This window comes from Anthonomus grandis, chromosome 17 (genome assembly GCF_022605725.1).
Source record: "Anthonomus grandis grandis chromosome 17, icAntGran1.3, whole genome shotgun sequence".
Lineage (NCBI taxonomy): Eukaryota > Metazoa > Arthropoda > Insecta > Coleoptera > Curculionidae > Anthonomus > Anthonomus grandis.
In genome coordinates, this window is record NC_065562.1 from 11,439,844 (window position 1) to 11,461,729 (window position 21,886).

At 31.0% G+C, this 21,886-nt stretch overlaps 1 protein-coding gene across 1 annotated transcript in view; it reads right to left on the reverse strand.

The window, feature by feature from the left end:
• Positions 1 to 21,886, reverse strand: part of LOC126746648 (metabotropic glutamate receptor 2-like) — a 593,383-nt gene that overhangs the window by 537,803 nt on the left and 33,694 nt on the right. Inside the window, exon 3 of the mRNA XM_050454987.1 lies at positions 11,467 to 11,749. Within this exon, the coding sequence (XP_050310944.1) occupies positions 11,467 to 11,749 (283 nt within the window). The remainder of the gene's footprint in view (positions 1 to 11,466; positions 11,750 to 21,886) is intronic.

Genomic DNA, 21,886 nt, shown 5'->3' on the forward strand with positions numbered 1-21,886 from the left:
ACATGTATTCATAAATTTTACCATATCATTTATAAATAATACGATCAATAATGGACCCCAAACTGTTCTGTGGGAAACCCTAATAACAACATTAGGAACTTTAGAGAGACTATTTACATATTTTATACGTTGGACTTTACTAAACAAATAACATTCAAGCCACTTCAAGGGGAATTAGGGGTAATTCAACAAAACATTAGCACTAATTCCCAATCGTTTTAATTTATTACGTAGAATTTCTTTATCAATTGCTTTAAATACTCGTTTTCAATTTAAGAATATGACTATAATATATTTATTAATATTAATGGCTCTAAGAAAATTACACACATATATAAGCTATAACAAACTCACATGAATAACGTTCACGAAAACTGGATAAATTTATAATAATTAAATGATCAATTGACTTACCTTAAAGATAATTATTGATCTATATAGTATGAGTATTGCCGTTCGAAGAATTACAATAACCACTTGTAGTCGCAATTTTTTCTTAACTCGGTCATCACGAATAATTTAAAGCAAATTTCCTTAGTACGTTCCACTTCCCTGCTCCCCACTCTAGCCCATATTCAGTCACCGCCACAACCAGTCTTCACTGCAATTTTGCAGAAAATTCTGGCCTATCTATCCGGGTGGGATACTGGGGTGGGTTTGTTATTCTTCAAACGGCAATACTCATATAATATAGATCAATTATCCTTAAGGTAAATCAATTGATCATTTAATTATATTTCGTATTGCCGTTCTCGAATTACAATAACTACTTGTAGATGTTCAAAGATTAAGATCTAGAATTTTCTTCAAAAATATATTTGTAACAAACTATAAACACATAAGTACCTAAATCTATTATTTAGAATGCACTATACCTAAGATCCCTTTAGCAAATGCTGCAGGATCTTTTGACAGGGGTCTATTGTAAAATCTCACAAACGTGCAAGATTTTTGTGTCCAACCCACTCTAGATCTTATAACCTCAATAGAAACTCCTGCCCTATAGGCTACCAAAGTGGCTGCATGACGAGTACTGTAACCCGAAAATTGAGTGGTATTAATGCCACTAGCTGCAAGAGTAAGCTTAATCCATTTGCTTAATCTCTGTGCTGACACTGGATGAAAGGGTTTATTAACTATTAGAATTAAAAAAACCGTTTCTGGGGAACGAAGATCCCTGGTTACCAGTATATATTAATAAATGACAGAGCCCAAGCAGAGAGAAGCATTTTCTTTAAAATATGGAATAATCAATATTGGTGAAAATTTTTATAAGATGAAGTTTAAAAATATCTGAAATTCTTATCGATCTGGAAATCTAATGATATTTTGTAAACGTATACATGCCAAAGTTTGAAGCCTATGGCCTGTAATTAATGCTAATAATATGGCCAGCTTCATTGTTAATTGAAACCCAGAAATGTCAGAAAAAGGATATAAACTGGATAGATGTAAAAGAACCGGATGAGGGTCCCACATAGTTTGGTATTTTGGCCTAGATGGTTTTTGGTTATAGATGCCTTTTAAAAAACGTTTTATAATATTTTTCTCTGATGTTTCTATTGAAAAAAGTAGGACTATAGCCGCATGTTGCGAGTTAATAGTTGAGTAGGATGCGCCACTTTGAAATTGGGTGCTTAAAAAGTTCAAATTTAATAAATATTAAAAAGGATTATGTTTTCTTGTGCTGCAAAAATCCCACCATTTTCTTAAGTATGCAGTATACTGCTTTAAAGTAGATGTGCTGATTGAATATTTAATAGCCTGAAGTCCTATTGCTGGGACACCTCGTCTGTGAAAAGCCTCCCGGATAAAATTCCAACCTCCAGGGAAAAGGTCTGCCAAAGTGGATGAAAGTCTCTGAAAGGTAAAGAAAGCAAACTTTGATCTGATGTGAAAACTAAAGGTTTTGTTACAAGAAGTTTACGAAAGGTAGAGTATAATGGCTGGGTATTCCAGCGAGGAGCTACTACTATTCCCTGGGCTCCTTCAGCAATGATCTTTTGTAAGCATTTTAATACAAGACTAAATGGTGGGAAGACATAGAAAAATTGACCTTCCCACGAATTAGTGAAAGCGTCTACAGTGATAAAACTAAGACCTGGTTTCCATGAGATATATCTAGTACACTTTGCATTTAATTGTGATGCAAATAGGTCAATAGTAGGCTTACCAAAATACTGACATATCTTTTGAAAAGCATGATTCGATAATTCATATTCTGTATTAATTTAGGTCGATCCAGATTCCTGCATGGATATTATCTTTGGTATTAACACATAAAGCAACTAGGAAAATATTTCTAGTTTCACACCATAGCCAAATTTGTCTTATGATATAATTAAGATTTTTAAACCTTACACTCCCCATACGATTTATACAGGCTATGGCTTTTACAATATCTACTCTAAGTAGAATGGAGCAATTTATTTTGAAATTTTTCCCAATTTTCACAATTAAATGTTAAGATCAAAAATCTATGCGTCAACACCAAGCGCACGAAAAAATTGCAGTGAAGACTGGTTGTGGCGGTGACTGAATATGGACTCTTCTTTTTTAGGTGGATGATAGAGCAATGGTATATACAGGGTGTCCCGAAATTACATCGCAATATTTTACCAGCCGCATCTTTGTCTAAAAATAAGACAAAAAGTCCATATACAGTATGCTTCAAAAGTGCATCGTTTTTAAGTTACAGGGTGTTTTATGAATCATGTTAAAGATGGTTTTTTGTTAATATATCCGGAACGCCTAGTTGTAATCTTTTGAAATTTTCAACATTTACTATTGGTTTTATTAAAAACTGATATTGCAACCATTTTTGCCAAAATGTATACAGGGTCGTGTAAAATAAGTGGTCGGTAAAGTTTAAATTGTTAAAACTTTTTTTCTAGTAACTCCGTGATAATTTTGGTATTAGAATTGAAAAGAACAAATATTTTTACATAAAAAAGGTGCTCTTGTCTAATTTCGATAGGAGCTTCCGTTTTCGAAAAAATTAGATGTAAATGTTTTGCAAAGAAAACGCGTAAGTTATTTTGGTAACAGTAACAGTTAATGAAATTAAAAAGCATCTTAAAAATCCGTTGGGGATAAACATGACCTAAGACTATCACAAATACTTTATTTAAGATCAAAAATTGTATTTCGAGTTCAATTGTTTTTTTTTTAATGTAATTGAATAGGTAAAAAAAAGGAACAATTAATCTATTACGTAAAAAAAAAAACATAAAAGTACCAAACAAAAAAGCACAAATTACAACAAATGTTCAAAGTAGTTTCTATTTTGCTGAAGACACAATCTTGCCCTACGCGTTATTGCGCGAGTAGCCCTTAAAACAAAAAATGGATTTCTCTTTATTTCATTAACAGCCCAATTAATCCTTTGCATCAGTTGTTCACGGGTATTTATCTCCACGGCATATACCAACTCATTTAAATGTCCCCATAAATAATAATCTAACGAAGTTAGATCTGGAGATCGAGGAGGCCAATTTATAGGACCACCGCGACCAATCCAACGTTCAGGAAAATGGTTATTTATCCACTCACGCACATTGCGACCAAAATGAGCAAGCGCTCCGTCTTGTTGAAAAATCATGATTTGGCGTAAGTTAAGAGGAACTTCTTCCAGAAGCTCTACAAGATTATTTTCCAGCATATGAAGATAATTCTCCGAAGTTAGCCGATTGGGTAATTCTATCGGGCCAATAAGTTGGTCCCCGATTAATCCCGCCCACAACTTACTTTCGGTAACAATTTACCGAAAACCTTCTTTGAAAATTACTACGCCTTATTGCTCTTGGATTTTGATCTGCCCAAAAATGCATATTATGCATGTTAAATGAACCATTTCGTGTGAAAGTGGCTTCGTCCGTCCATAAAATGGAAGGAATTAGGTTTGGATTATTAATTACCCATTGACAAAATTGGATCCTCAACGGAAAATCGTCTGGCTCTAAATCTTGGACCCGCTGGTAATGAAACGGATGTAACCCTTGGGATCATAGCATTCTTCCAATCTAATAAAAATTAAATGACTACATAACAATAAGTATTTTTTTTAATTACTTACTATAGAGCGAGGGATATGTGTGGCTCTTGACACATTTCTTATACTTGCCCCCGGATTTTCTTCAAAAACATTTAAAACATTTTCTAAATTATAATTAAATTTCTAAATTATAAATAACTTCTTGTGGTCTGCCTTGTCCATGAGCTCTTTGAAAACTTCCGTTATTGCATAAATTTCGGTGAGTGTTTATAAAAACTTGACGATCTGGATCATGTCTTAGGGGAAATCTTGGGCGATACTCACGAACAGCCGCTAAAGAACTGCCATTACCCAAACCATAAACAAAATGCATGTCAGTTAACTCTTGATTTGTAAATCTATCCTTAATTTTTGAAAAATGAATCACAAAAAAGAACTAATTTACTTTGCCATAGCCAATTTTAAAAATGTGAAATGTCAACAAAACGTTAAACAAAATTTATCAAATAAACTAATTGTCAACAAACACAGCCAACTATTGTTTTACAAGATGTTATTTGTAGTTCCTTTTTGAAATACCAATTCATGATTTATTAATAATTGTTTTTTTCGAAAAAGGAAGCTCCTATCGAAATTAGACAAAAGCACCTTTTTTATGTAAAAATGTTTGTTCTTTTCAATTCTAATACCAAAATTATCACGGAGTTGCTAGAAAAAAAAGTTTTAACAATTTAAACTTTACCGACCACTTATTTTACACGACCCTGTATACATTTTGGCAAAAATGGTTGCAATATCAGTTTTTAATAAAACCAATAGTAAATGTTGAAAATTTCAAAGACGCCTAGTTGTAGGCGTTCCGGATATATTAACAAAAAACCATCTTTGACATGATTCATAAAACACCCTGTAACTTAAAAACGATGCACTTTTGAACCATACTGTATATAGACTTTTTGTCTTATTTTTAGACAAAGATGCGGCTGGTAAAATATTGCGATGTAATTTCGGGACACCCTGTATATAATGTTGAGAAAACCCTAACAATTAAAGTAAACAACGTGTTAAGTACAATATTTAAATCTTATTGCTACCATCTAAATTTATTTTTTTGAATATCTTTAATTCCTTTAAAAGACTTGCATTTATTGACATCGCAAGAGACACAGTTTACATTTAAACTAAGACCATACTTTTTCAAGAAAAATGCATAATTAGTACATTTAAAAATATCTAGTTTTTCGGAGTAACCTTTTATAAGTATTTTCATATAATATTTACTCACTAAAATTTGAAAACACCAACAGCAATTTTTTTGTAATTTACATAATTCAGGTATTTTATTTATGTCTTTTAAAAAGTAAAAATATTTTTTTTACTATAGTTTCATACGTCAAAGTAATTTTTTTGCTTTTCATTTATTTGACAAAATAATCAGTATTTTAGAAATAATTTTTTTACTTCATCTGAATTTTATTCTTTTTTTTTTGGTAAATATTTCATATATCTTTTAAGTATAATAAAATTTTTTCAAGACTTATATTATTCTTATAGATAGATGTAGATATAATGCTTATGTCTTTATTACGATTTTAAAGTATTTTTTTAATACATACCTGAAAGATGGAAAATCTCAAAGAAGATAAACTACTTAAAAACTAAATGTAAACAGAATCCTAAATAAATTAAACTAATAATTTAATTATGTTAAAAAAATTCGACAAACCTGATATATTTGCTTATAGTAAATTAGTTATTTTCCAGTAATATTGATTTGATTATTGTAATTATAAGAAACTAATCTCATGTACTAAGACCCCTTATGAAATTCTGTCTTCTCAATAGTTAATTTTCATTACTTTTTGGGTTTATTCGACCTTTTTTTAAGATTTATTTCTGTCAATATTTTGTCTGCATCAGCAACCTTACTCCTTTCCATTATTTATGGCCTATTTTATGTTGTAGTATTTATTTAGAAATTCTTAAGATCGTATTAATAATTTCTAAATAAATACTACTCTACGTATATTTTCTTATGTCTTGACATCTAGGGATGTTTTGAATCTCGAAATTACCCTCGTTTTATATGATAATTAAGAATCCTTTTAGTATCGAGTTTTGCCAAACACGTGTCAGCAATATAACTAAAGCTCTGCATATTCTAAACTTGGCAGGTATCTTGAATATGATCCCGGAAGTATCAAATGTGCACCTAAACGAAATCTTGTATTATGTAAATTGTTATATCCTAAAAGCTTACTTTGACGCGTGCTATGTTTTTACGTCACGTAGTAAACTTTAGTCACATCCTGAAGAAATACATAGAAAATTCTTAGTGGCATAAACTTACGGAAATATATACTGTATGAGATTTTATTCATTTTACTCAGGTAAAGGCTTTTTTTAACGCTATGACATTAAACCCAAAGATTAAACCATTTCTCTTAAAATTCGCATTTGATGGTTTATTTGTCTTTTATTTTGCTACCAAATCAGATTAATTAAGTAGTTTATATTCATTTTATTAAAGAATTACCTATAACATATCATTATTATCACATCGAATAAATTTAGATAGACAACTCTATTTTTACTATATAATTAATAGATTTCTGTTTAAGCTAGTTCACTTCCATTAAATTTGAGATTTTTTTCAATTTTTCACAGACTTATAATAATAATTTTTAGTCTCTCTTTTTTTTTCAAATTCAATTAAAATTTTTTTCATAAATTTAAAGGAAGGCTCTATAACAGTAAATCTCACAAAGCATTCCCAAAATTATAAGTAAACAGATTTTAATTAATTGTTAAAAAAGCACCAGCAGATTTTTTTTTAACCATTTGAAAATTAGAATTTTCCAGCACGCTTTCCTTTTAATAAGATATCCTGCTGGTTTCTAAACCTTACTTTTGGTTCCTAGCAATTTTATTTAATGTTAATGACCAATAAATTTAACATTCCAGGAAGTAAATTTTTTCGGGTTCGTAGAGCTTCAGGATGTAGTGTATGTATTCCTAAATAACACCAGGTTTTTCCGAAGTTAACATGTAAGACTTAATGCACATATAATTACAAAAGATTGTGTCGCGTATCATAAAATTTCAAAGAAGTTCACTTTTTATCGTGTAATTTAGTTGTTTAATTGGTATACTGCATTAAAATATTTATACGTACGGCACATATTGATAAATGTAAATAAGTAATTAAACAAAAATAACGTAAGCAAATGGATATGTTTTCTACTTATATGTTTCCCTAATCTCTCAAAGAAGTGAGAGTAGAGACAATCTTTTTGAAAAAATGCCACAAGATGCACAATCAGCAAGACTTAAGTTCCCATTAATATAATACCCATATTTAGCAGATATCATCAATTTTCCCTACTTACTACCCTACTACTAAATGTTAAAATATATTTAGCAAAAATAAAAATTTAAAATTTATTTAGCGAAGATTAAATCGAAGCAACTGGTCATAGATTGAGTTTAACACAACTGCATTCACATTAAAGGATGTCTTTGGTTTAAAAGAGAAATATTTAAAGCCACAGTACCAATAGATGCGCACATCGACATCTGATTAAGACCTTGTCATTAAAAGGTTAAATGATTTGATACCAAGGCGCTTAACACAAGCTTCACTATTAAAATTAGTTTGGCTACCAGAATTTAAAAAAGTAAAAAAATTTTATTTTTACCACAAAAACCAGACATTTTTTTACAAAGGATTCTACTTTAAAATACTAGGAAACTTTTTTTAATTAGATGTCACTTCGACAATTGATTCCTCAATATTGGGTGTGGCAAGACTAGGGGTTATTGATTTATCAGAAAAATGTAAAAATTTATGATGTTTTCTTTGGCAAACACGACAATGTGACAGACTTTAACATTTTTCAACTGAATGACCAGGAAAAAGACAATTGAGACAAAGATGTGAATAATGCACTTTAAATTCAGTTTTACCAGCATTAATCATTTATCATCATTTTAACAGCGCTAAGTCATTTTTTCAGCAGACGAATGTCCTTTTTGCAAAAAGTACAATTGGATGCATTATTGCCTACACTTGAAAAAAAAATTACATGAATTTCTATAGGCATCATATGGAACCTTAAGGCGTATTTTAATGTGTTTTAGGATTAAGAAAAATTGAACGTTTACATCTAAAAAAAATTCACTACTTTCTTTTAACTATTTGCTTCAAAGCTATCAAGCCACACAAAGTTACAATATTAAAGAAATGAAAATTAAAAAGTATGCATTTGTTCTAAGCATCCAGGCCGGCAAAGTCTAGCAAATGAATGCTATTTGACTTAGCTATACATATATCTATATATAATGTAAAGCAAAACAAAATGAAACCCAGACGTTTTTAAGCCTAAAAAGAAATAATATAATGGTGCAAATGTAATAATACTATTGGTTACCCCTAAAAAGATGAGAGAATGAAAAAAGCAAGTTATTATCGGCGCAGCATGCAGCAATAGTCACACAATGTGTTTATAGTTTAAATTTAAATTTGTTATAGTTATGCAGTCAAAATTCATCCGGAAGTGAGTTGAGTAACTCTATTGCGATATAGGCAAAAGACCTATATATTGTAAAAAAACTTGTTTTAAAAATATTGCGCAAGACATTAAAATTGCGATAATGATTAGCTAAAACTTTATAGGTGAAATTATATAAGTGATATCTCCATCTGTTTTCCATATAAAGCCATTTCATGTCAATAATTTTTTGAGATATATGATCATGTTTTTTTTTGTCAAAAATGATATAAGCACAGGTAATCTGCATGACTTGTATCATATTTTTATGAAGCACATTAAGGCAAGGACTGTATACAAAATTACATTAGTAATAGGGATTTTCAACCTAGAAAATGCCCGTTGCCTTAACTATTCTATCTTACGCATCAACGCACTCAGATTGCGAGCGAAATTGACAAATTGGAGCTTAATATTGTCTATGGTGGATATTGATATTTGATTTTACTAACTTAACTTCGTTTTTCTTTCCAAAGGCCATTAAGTCCGATTTTTTTGAATTTATTTTTAATTCGCGTTCATGAGATCAATTAGAGAGTTAAAGGCATCAACAAGTAAATTAAGTTTAAAAGATATATACAGTTAGGTGTCATCAGCATAGTCATGACAAGGACGTGATAATATCGGAAATGTAAATTATAAGAAGTAATGGCACCGGATAAAATATCGAGTTTATCAAAAAAAAAAATTTTTATAGCAAATCTTTTGATATCTCTCAGACAAATATGACCCAATCAAGGAAACTGACTTTTTCAAAAAACCCGCATTAAAGCTTAGATACTTAAATCTACTACTAACTAATCAAGCAATACTGTAATGGTGCCCTTATCTGTGCTTTCAAAAATATCATTGGTTACTTTAGCAGGAGGATTTTTTCAAAAAATAATGGTGAGTTTGTTCATACAGAACTATAAAAAAACATTTAGACCCTGCTAGCCAATTACTTTTTAATACGTATGTCAAAATAATCAATACGATCAACAACCTTTTTTTATACACAACAATTTATTATGTGTACTAAGAATATATCAACAAACGAACTACAGAAATTGAGCATTCTAAGATAAATATCATCATCACCTATGCAATCTTTTTTTAGCTTGTGTAAAATTGTAATAACTAGTAGTCTCTGTTAACTTAAAGGAGAATTTATTAGATTCATTAAAAATAATTATTTTATTATCACAGTTATTATTTACAATTTGGAAAACTTGGGCAAAATAAATATTAATAGCCGCAAGATTAGAAAGGTGATATGCTAAATCCTTTTTTTTTGTTAAATCTAAAGTACGGATTTTTAAATTGCGAAGTGTAGACCATTTTTAATGACTATTATTTGAGGAATTAATAAAATTTGAATAAATTTGCTTCTGCCGTCTAATTATAGTGACTATTAGATTGCTAAGGTTTTTATAATTATTCCAATTATTAAGACTTCGAGCAGCTTTATACCGTTGTAAAGCCTCTGTTTTTTTATCTTTAATTGATAATGAAGTTACTTAAAATATCAATTTTATTATCTATATTATTTCTATTTATTATGGAATGCCAATCTAGTGTTTAAAGATCATTAAAAAACTTTGGTAATGAAATGTATTAAAATAAGGACAGCGTAATAATTTTGACACTATTTTTATTTTGGAAACACCTATTTCACAAATTATTAACGTATAATCAGAAATTAATCGGCATTAAAGGTACCGAATTATTTAAAATCTAGTGGTTTAGAAAAAAATATTGGATCTAGCAAACTACTTGAGGTGGCTATAATTATTTTTTGTTCATTAATTATTTGTGTTAAATTATAGGTTTCCAAGCACGTTTAATAAGTGTTTTTTAAGCACTTTTATAATTAGAATCTGTTATAGAAATATTTTAAATTATATTTGCAAATCCAACGCGTATTTACATTTATGTCATTCTCTAGCTAAAAGCAAGAAATTCAAAACGTTTATTATTGGTTATGGGATTACATTCATAAATCAAAGATAATTTTTTAAAATGTCCATCAAATTTAGGAATTTCTTATTTCTTATTAGAATCTACGTCATCGATAATGGCCACATTATGAAAAATATCAAATTTAACAACTTGTTTAAAAGACTTCAATCTAATTAAAAAATCTTTATTCCTTTTGCTTATGAAGCTTTTTTATATTCCAAAAAAAAAAACAATCTCTCTTCCTAATTAAACGCATAACATTAGCCATGATTTCGAAATTAAAATCGACGTAAACAGCTATAAATTTTACTATGGGGCGGTGTTTTAATGACCTACAATATTAAGTTAACACTCTGCCATGCCCCGCAATTGCATATTGAATAATAAAACGTAAAAATCAATATTAGTGTCTACAAAAAAAGAAAACAGTTTTGGCAAATGCTTGACTATAATTTAAAGAAAATAACAATAGATTGAGTTAAAAGCCACGATCTTAGCCAGTTTTGCTGCATACAAGGATCTGTAAGACGCACATTTATAACTAAAAAATAATAACTTATTTTATTTTTTATTGACTTTCTTCGATGCGACTTTTTAACATCCGGCTTGAAGGACCAAAATTAATTTGAGATTGGTGAAATGGACTGGATTATTATATAAATCGGAAACAATTTAACGCTTTTTTCCTATATTTGCCATCCGGATTTCAAACTTATAACAACGACTATCGTACTGTCTCATAAAGGAATGAGGGATAAAATAATCCTCTCAAATTCATGAAATGTTTAATCCCAAACATTGTCTTTCATAACTTCGACAAATGCATGATCTATACAGCTTATTGATATATAAATAGTTAATTTCTGTTATTTTTAATATGTAAAAATGATAAATATCAGGTTATTTATAATTTTCTTAGGCGTTGCCATAAAAAACTATTAACCCACTAAAACTACCCAACAATAACTTAACCCCACCTACCTTTAATAAAATCAACCGCCATCTCTAACCCGTACGTATCCTTGTCACAGTCATCAAGGATATGTGCCCCAATAGTAATATTAGGCAAGAGTGGCATCGGGGAAGTATTCACTTGGTCTAGGGTGAATAACATCGCTTCCAGGGCCTGGATTCCTCCCTGTGGCATAACCGGACCGCAAGTTATACTGTCCTCTCTTTCGTGAACCATCATCAGACCTCCGAGGATTATATCCCCTTCGACGATCGCTTCTTTTTTCACTGGCCATGGGATCTCTTGATGTAACTAGACAGAGAAAAAATGAACGTTAATTAAATGGAAACCTGATGCTTTGGTTTGTATGAGTTTCTTAATAATTTTTTTGGGCTTCACTTTATTAAGATGGTTATTAAAAGAAGTTTTATAGCAAAGATTCAGAGTGAGACAAAGGACTTCAAAGGAAATTCTTCTAAAGAAAATTATAAATTTTAGTAAGTTATTAATTATAAAAAGTCGGCATTTATAAGCATAGTGCTTGTTGCAAAAAATAAAATTAGGTATATTTATTTCTTAAATATGAAAAAAAATTGCAAAAATAATTACTGTAATATGATTTTACCTTTGTATGCTTACACCTTCACTTATATCAATCTTTTTATTCAATTTTAAACATTAAACGATTATTTATAAAAACATTGCTATTTTATATAGAGTGCCTATATAAGAAAAGTGAGCAGCTGGATTTTGACAAAGATAAGCCATAGACGTTTAGGAACGCTAGAAAAAATAAGTATTTTAAAAAATTATTTTTGAATGAATGAATGAATCATCGCTTTATTGTCAACAAATTTTACAATTTGTAGACAAAGCTGATATCTAAAGTAAAACACAAAAACAAACAAAACACGCAAAAACAAAATAAAACTAATAAAACAAATATACAAACTTATACAAATCAATAATTGTATGTGGTCAAAAGTATGAATAAATAAACAAAACACTACATAGCTACTAGCTACATAAAAGAGTACATATAAAAACAATAAATCAGTCTGTGTGTGTGAAGTTAAAATTAAGTATTAAAAAAATCGTTTACCGAGTAAAAGGCTCTCTCCAGTAGGAATGATTTTAATGCCTTACGGAAAGTAGGAAAAGATGTGATGGACTTGATGTTCAATGGCAAATGATTGTGCATTTTTTTTTGCTTTGTACAATATAGAGTTTTTTACCAATTCTGAATTTGAAGTAGGCAAATATAAATCATACTCCGCGTTTCTGAGATGATAATTATGGGATGGCCTATCTGAATTTGATACAACGGGCTTGCGAATTAGACAAACGGACTCATATACAAGTAGTGACGGCAAAGTTAGGATATTAAATTTTTTAAAGAAATCCTGGGAATGAGCTCTATAATTAAGTCTAAGTGTATAACGCAAAGCTCTCTTTTGAAGTTTTGTCAAAAAAATTTTGTCAAATTGAGTGACACTACACACACCCCAAAAAAGAAGGGCGTAACAAAGGTGTGATTCAAAGAGGGAAAAATACACTGTTATAGAGGTTGAGAGGCTAAGCTCCTTGGAAATTGATCTTGGCGCAAAACAAGCGGGGCTTAATTTTCTTTTGCTAAAGGGTTAATGTGCATGTCCCATTTTAACGACTTAACAACAGTAAGCCCCAAAAATTTCACTGAGTCGGCTTCGTCAATGGTTGCGTTATCCAGTACAAAAGATTGCAAATTATTTTTATAGGACATAAATTAAGTTTTGGAGACGTTCAGGCAAAGAAGAGTCGCACCATGCTTTGATAAAAGTTAAGTCACTTGATATGATTTTATGAAGTTCGGCAATATCCGGATTGCTCCAGGTAAAACTAGTATCATCCGCAAATAGGCAGGTTCTTCCTTTAATATTCAGACTAGCGAGAATAATAATATAAGAAACAAAATAGGGCCAAGAACTGAACCTTGTGTTACTCCACATTCTATTGGTTTCCAAGAATCGTGGTATCAATCCTCACAACCTGACTCCTGTTATTGAGGTATGACTTAAACCATTCGAGGGGCATACCTCCAAACCCGTAGTGTTGCAACTTTTTTATTAAGATATAGAAGCTTTAGAAAAATCACAGAAGATTGTTGCCGTAGGATGTTGGTTGTTTGAGCTACAGTATACATTATTAAAAAGGAAAAACATAGCATCATTTGTGCATTTGTTATTTAAAAATCCAAATTGTTGAGGAGTGAGTATTTTAAATTTCAGTAGAAATGATAGGAGCCTTTTTTTCACTAATCTTTCAATAATTTTTAATAGTATGGGAAGAAGGGCAATTGGGTGATAGTTGGAAGACTGATCTTTATCTCCTCCTTTATGTAGAGGGATTATTATTGCCTTCTTAAGGCAGTTGGGAAAAACGCCTTTTTGAAAAGACAGGTTGATTAAATTTGTAAGGTGGTTTAATGTACACTCTGGCAGGTTTAGGAATATGTTCAACGTGAGTCCATCGGTTCCAGAATAGCTCTTATTTTTGATTTCCCTAATCGTACTGCGAAGCTCAGGTAATACTATTGGCGTAAAGAAAAAACTGTGTAAATTCTCATCTGCACTAGAAAGATAAGAAAGTTGATCGTGGGTAGGAGCTATGGTACTCATTAGATTTTTCGCTACATTTACAAAATAATTGTTGAGGTTCTCAGGAGAGATAGAGATAGTATTGGACTTAAAGGGCTTATTTCTCAGATTATTAATAATCGACCATGATTCTTTAGCGACGTTATCAGACTTTGCCAGTTTCCTATTATAGTAAATGTCTTTTGCCGCTTTTAGAGTCCTTTGATAAACTTTTTTAAATAGTCTTACATACTTATGAAAGGAAGCGCTGTCCGAGAATTTTCCAAGATTGAATAATGAACGCATGTCCTTAGCAGATGTACGTAAGCCTTGGGTAGACCAAGGTTTATGTTTTTTTAGTTTGAGAGGCCTTAGAGGAAAGGATTTGTGAGACAGATTAGATAGCGTTTTCATAAATCTAGAGAATTCTGAATCAACATCAGAAGAGTGGACATTTCAGTCAGTTGTTAGACACAGGTGCTTAAAAATTATAAAATTTCGATCTGAGAAAATACGGCCTAATTTGCGGGGAACATTTTTAATTTTTGATATTATGGAAAACTTTGTTAACACTGCTTCATGATCTAAAAAGCCTGAGTTTAGGACAGTACAGTCAACGAAATCCGGATCAAAGGAAGATACGACATAGTCACTTCTCAGTATTGTACTCGAGCTGATTTTAGTTATTCTGGTTGGTGATTTAATGTGCATGATTATGCCGAAAGAATCGAAAATGGACTGGAGAGATTTTTGAGCCACACACACAGTGAAAAAATCAATGTTTAGGTCGCCACATAAAAAGATTCTGCTGTTTAAAGGCAGAGACTCAAGCAAGCTTAGTAATTTTTGAAAGATTATATTTACATGCGCGTCAGGTGTTCTATATATACAAATTACATAAGGATCTATTACTAAAAATATTTATTACTATAGATAATGGAAAATTCAAATAGTTTTTCATTTATTAAATTAGCGAACTTGGTTACTTCTGAAAAGTCGTTGTTAAAGTACCTCCATGAGATACATTTGTTCTATTAAATCTGGCCACTGTAGAGTAATTGTTAATAAAAACAGGCTCATCGATATTTAACCAATGTTCAGATATGGCAACGATATCAGGAAAATAAGGCTCTTCTAACAAAAGAAATAGATCGTCAGTTTTGGGTCTTAGAGACTGAATATTTAGAGAGAAAAGACTAAGCTTGCCATTGTCCAGTATTTTAGAGGGTGCTTGACTTTCCTGGGTAGAGTGTCTGGTGTTGCTGCATGCGACCGTTGCGACAGGTTATGACTATCTGGGGCGAAAGTCTTACAAGGTGGTAAGCCTGAAGATGTATTAATTACCTTTGCTGGTGTTTTTGAGGATGATAAACATGAATTAGAGATGAAATTGCCTGGAGGCCACATGCCAATATCCTTCAGCCTCTTTAAGTAATTGATATTTTGCACACCAATTTTGAAGTCGGAATGTGCATTTTCTTCGTTTTTTAGCATTGAAAAGCATCTGATAAAGTCTGAAAACTGAGGTGGAATATTTGACACAATCACATAATGCCATTTATATTTATTCAACGAGTTGATATTAGGTGTTGTAAGAACCTCTGAGCCTCGGTTTTCTGTCTGATCTGTCTGGCAAGCAATCGTTTTTTTAGCAACAGGTTGGCTAATTTTTACATTAGATTTTTCTTTAGCTAATTGACCTAAGGTGCACGAAAATTGGTTTACATTTTTCCATTTTTGGTTTAAACGTAAATGTCAATTTGTTTAATTCAACTTATTAGGTTATATTTTTTAATAGTTAGTCAAAATAAGTAATATTTTGCACTTTCATTTCTTATTTTATAAATTATAAATACCAAAACTTTATTGTTTTTTTATTTTGATATAACAACGGGATGCCAATTAAAAAGTGCGTGGTGCCTTAATGGCAGTGTTTATGTAAAAAACAATCGGGGTGAAATCATAGAGTGGACAACCTTAATCACCTCAATTAAATCGAAGTTTAACAGGTATATTTGTCCTTAATTTTAGGACTGTATTTTTTTTATTTTCTCTCTTAACAATAAGTGAACATGAGGATGGGACAGCATTATTAATTTTTTTTTCTTGCATTTTCTTTTTTTGCGTGATAAGATTTATTTAATGGTTTGGTATGGTGTTTACTGATAAGACTTTTCTCCTAGATTAATTTTTATTATTAAAGTAATAATTCTAGTTTTTAATAATGTATTCTTTAATGTAAGTAAAACTTGTTTTAAAGAAAAAGCCACAAATTAGACAACAGTGTGAATGCGCGAATTGTGTCAAAAATGTATACAATTTTTAGTGGGAACTTTTTTTTTTGTGTTTTGAGAACTCTTTAATATCTATTTTCAAAACTCCTTTTTATCCTCTTTTCTTTCATTTCTCCTATTTATCTTCTTCTGACCATGATTTCCTTCGCACATATAAATGCACGTTTCTTTCTAATAAATTTAACATATTCAGAGATTACATACTCGCACACAACTATAGTGTCATCGGGGTCTCTGAAACATGGCTACATAGTAATAAAAGTGATCACCTAATTGATTTACCAGACTATAATTTTGTGAGACAGGACAGGAATTCTAAGGGTGGTGGCGTGGGCCTATACATAAAGAAAAATATCAAATACTCTATTATACTACAAGAAAGTAACTAATTTATTGAACACATCTGAGTTAAGTTATTCTTGGGTGATGAAATCTTCGTATTAGGAAATATATATAGACCACCTTGATCCAATATTAATAATTTTATTAATTATTATGAGGAAATATTGACAGAATTATTTTCAAGCAATGATGTACTCTTTTGCTTTGGAGATTTTAATATTGACATGGGAAATATGGGCAACAAGTGAATCTTTACAAAATATTACTGACGTATTTCAAACAACTTATCTCAGAGCACACAATAATAAATAATTATAGCTCACCTACTATTGATTTAACATTTTATAACCAGTATAATGTCATAGATGTAGGCACCGAAGATATACAGATATCTAATCATAACCTAATCTTTTGTAATATTCAAACAAAAAAGAAAAATATAAAACCAATATATAATTTTGAATTAAGACGTCTTAGCCTAATTAATAAAGAACTTTTTCAACGCGACCGTGAAAACATTTCCTGGAACATTTTTTATGATTTAAATAATGCCAATGAAAATATGTGACGTAGCGCTGCATTTATAGTGCCATCTCTTCTTTTCTCTCCTCTACGCCTTCTTTTCTTTTGATCTCTCTTACTGTTCTCTCTCTATTTCTCCCTCTTTATTTTGTTTATATATATTCTATATATATAATTATAAATAAATAAATAAATTAACAGTTTACTTCGTGGCTTCAACAACTCCTTCGTATTTGTTAGGATGCTGAAAATTAGGCCATTTAATCCCGTACAATTATATTATTATTATTTCTTTTACAGCAATATAAATATTGAATTGTTAAATATATTGGGAATTAATAAACGTTATTATTATTATTATTATTATTATTATTATTATTATTATTATTATTATTATTATTATTATTAATATAATTATTATTATTATTAAAGGTTTTGACACAAGCACTTAAATAATTTTTTTGTCTAGACGACATACTTGCATAAACAATATTTAGATTGATTTTGCATATTTTTAAAAATTAGAGGTAAACAAAAGTAACAATTACACAACTTAAAGCCAGTTTTTAACTAAAAACCCACACTAATATATTTAACTACGAAGCTTTTTTAAAATGGCTCCTAATTTAAATTAGTCTTTCTATATTTACTTAAGTTTATGGAAAATTATTTTCAGTGCTATTTTATGCATTTCATGTTTTAATTACATAGTCTGATTACACGATGTTTACAGATGCCTTATCCGCATCAGGTAAAAGCGTAATCTGAAAAATAATATGCGGTTTTGTTGGTGTTTATATAGAAAGAATAACTTCATTTGAGACGTCATTTCTTTAATTGGAAACCACCGAGATAATGTGCAATTGCGTTTATACGAAAGTTTAATTTGTATTTAAGTGGAATAATTAAGTTGGTTGGTTTTAGAAGTAAAAGAAAATTGTTTCATTTAAATAATCTAGGATGATTACTATTTTATTTTGTTGAATTATTTGGCAAAGTTTGCTGAAGTAATGACGTAGGAGTTGCGGCAGTTTACCTGGTTACCTTATCGATAGCAAACTAATAATCTAATATAATTATAACGTCATAAGTTACGAGTTAAATATATACCCATGGTAAACCGGGTTCTTTGGTGAGCAAATCGTTGTATTAACTTACAATTATAAATCTGATTCATAAGTCCGAAAAAGAATGAATGCGTTTCTTCTTCTTTTACCTTGACTAACTAAAGATTTTTCCTCTTATCGCAAGTGGGGAAATCGAAAAATCGGTATAGCATTGTTTTCTTTTTTTAATTTTATATTATGTTTATGATTTTCTGTTGCATTTTATTGCATACCAGTATTTCGACATCCAAGAGATAAATTTATTAGTCATGTATATTTTAATATTACTAAATATTAACTGGAGTCTGTTATGCCTGATCAGACCTTTCCATGATTAGCTTTTACTTAAGAGTAATTATTAAATTTTACAGAACTTTTCGCTATCACAAAGAAACAACCCAATCAAACTCAATAAAGGAATAGTGGTAGCTTCTGTGGTATTATGCATAACAATAATACGTATAAACTTAAAATTTCTTTTAAATAATGATTGTAGTAAAAAGTTGTTGGATCTGTCTCGTTTTCTCTGTCTTTCTTTCTCTTCTTCATTATTAGGAAAGTAAAGTAGTAGAAAAGGAGTAGGATCAATTTTGCATTCCTTATTAATCATAGTTAAAATTAATATGACAGAATAAAAGACATGCACTTCTCCAAGGGGCATCTTCCTCTTATCTATTTAAAAAAGTGAAAATGCTTTTAAAAAACCTTCGAACCCCAATATCTTTCTAAAAAAAACCCCACTGATGTCAGACTGACAACACCACCTGATATCATGGGGAGATGGCGTAAATATTATGAGAATCTCATGGAATCTAAGGGGATTAACGTACAGGAAAACCTTCCGCTCCAGTTTCAGATACATAAACCATCATTTCTGAGGAATGAAGTCGAGAGGCACTGAAAAATTTAGAGTGACACAGATGTGAAAATGGTCCCAATGGAGTCACATTACTGCACCAGATCCGTCAAAAAGTATGGGAAGTGGAAAATGACCACAAGAATGGACGAAAGCCGTATATATTCCACTACACAAATAAGGCTTTAAAGATCAATATAGTAACTACAGAACTACCACCCTAATAAATCACGAAAGCAAAATATTATTGCATATCATACGAGAAAGTCTCAAGAACTCTTTTCTTCCTAATATAGTCCCAGAGCAAGCAGGTTTTCTGCCAAATCGAGAAACAAGAGACTAAATCATAATGTGAGACAGATGGTTGAAAAGCTATTTGAATACAAGGATCCTACTATGGTATGTTTTCTGAATTACAGACAGCAAAGCTTTCGACATAGTGCACTGGAATAAGCTGTGGTTTATTTTAAAATAAATAGTAGTTCCCGATCATCTGACCTATCTTAATAAACAGCTATATGATAACAACATAGCCACAATAATAATAAAAAATGAACTCTCAGAGAAGTTTAAAGTAGGCAAAGGCAAACGGTACGGATGCATTCTCTTCCCTATTCTTTTTAATATCTACAGAGTAAGCTTACAGATGACTCAGTGGGTAGAGTATCTATTGAAGGAAAAAAAAAATTAACCTGTGACGCTAATGACACTATTGCAGTTGCTGATAATGAACAAGAGAAATGTATGATATCTTACAACAAATTGAACAAGTAATCATAAAATGCTGATAGATCCAAATCATCTGATAATTCTAGATCAGGAAGTAACGATTCCGCTACCCTTACAGCTAATCCAAAACAAAGAAATAAAGAAAGAAGTTTATTATTATATAAATGCAATTCAATGTATAATTGAGGCGTTTACAATAAAATACTACTGTAGAATGCTAAGAAGATTTGCGACAAGGACATATTATTACCAACAATCCAACGACGCATGCTTCACTTTTTTACAGAAGGACAGCATGAAAAAACTTGGGAAGGTTACTGGTGAGATACATAGCTCAAATATAAGAGCTTACGCAAATGTCGGATTCACAAGAAATGCGAGGTAGAAGATAGATAATCATGGGAAAGGATCACTGTGCAACTTCCATGATTGAGTCACGACGTTCGAAAAAAGACAACGACTGAAAAGAGAGAAAGACTCTTTCTGACTCACGCTTACTTATTTTATAATATATTTATACATATTTATTTTTAAGAATATAACACAAGATGTTATGTCTACAATTAATTCAAACAAGCCATTTTTTAAAACTTTAGTTATTTTTATATTTTAACTTATCAACACAATATACATCTAATATTGGCATATGGTATAATTATAGACAGATCCAGTAGATATTTTTTTAAGAAATAGTTTACGTGAAAGGAATGTCTGTATCTCTTATAGATCAATAAGAAAAATTTTTATTTAATAAAGATTACGTAATAAAAAGCACAAAAGATTGGTTGTTTAAAATTATCTAATTAATAAGTAAGTAATAATAGTAATTTTTAATTAATTCTCATATGATTTCCATAGGTTTTTAAATCGCTAAGAAACTCCTATGTAAGTTATTCTTAAGTTTTTCTTTAAATATAGGGTCTACCAATAAGAATGATATAAGTTTAAATTGCTAAAAAATAAAAACGAATTGGTTAATTTCTATGATTGATGTTTCATGTTGTAGTTTATTATGTAACATTATGTTTTAAACAAAACATCATTAAGATGTCCACCTCGGCTACGGCGGCAGACGTATAGACGATGAACCCAATTTTCAATCACTTTTTCTAACAAGTTGGGCTGAATTTCGCGAATAACCCTAGTTATGTTAACTTTCAACTCATTGATGGTTTGAGAATTGTTAGAATACACCTTCGACTTTACATATCCCCAAAGAAAAAAGTCCAGGGGAGTAAGATCACAGGATCTTGGTGGCCAGTTGAGATTGCCATGTCGCGAAATTATTCGATCTTCAAAACGCTCTCTTAATAAATTAATCGTGGCTCGGGCGGTGTGTGATGTTGCTTCGTCCTGTTGAAATCAATTCTGTTGGAAGTCTCCACCATCAATTGCAGGCCAAAGAAAGTTTGTTATCATGTCGCGGTAGCGCTCTCCATTGACTGTCACAGTACGCCCCCCTGCATCCTCAAAAAAGTATGGACCGATAATTCCACCGACATGCAAACCACACCACACAGTCACTTTTAACGGGTGTAATGGCATCTGTACTAATTTCTAAGGATTGTTCTGACACCAGAAGCGGCAATTTTGCGTATTGACAACGCCACTAAGACAAAAATGGGCTTCATCTGAAAAGATGATTTGTTTCCCAAAATCGGCATTTTGTTCCAACTGCAACAGGGCCCAGTCGGTAAACGTTCTTCGCAAACCATGGTCAGCAGGCTTTAATTCTTGAGTCAGAACCATCTTATATGGATGTAGGCCTAAGTATTTCTTCAAAATGCGCCACAGAGACATTGGTGACATACCTAATTGCTGAGAACGGCGCAAAACAGACACATTGTTATTCGCGTCAACCCTTTCTCTTGCAACGGCGATATTTTCAGCGGTCCTTGCACTTTTTTGTCGCGTTGGTGGCTTATTACCAGAAGAGTGAACTGCCGTTCAAACTTATTAATTGTGCGCCTTATTGCAAGCTCAGA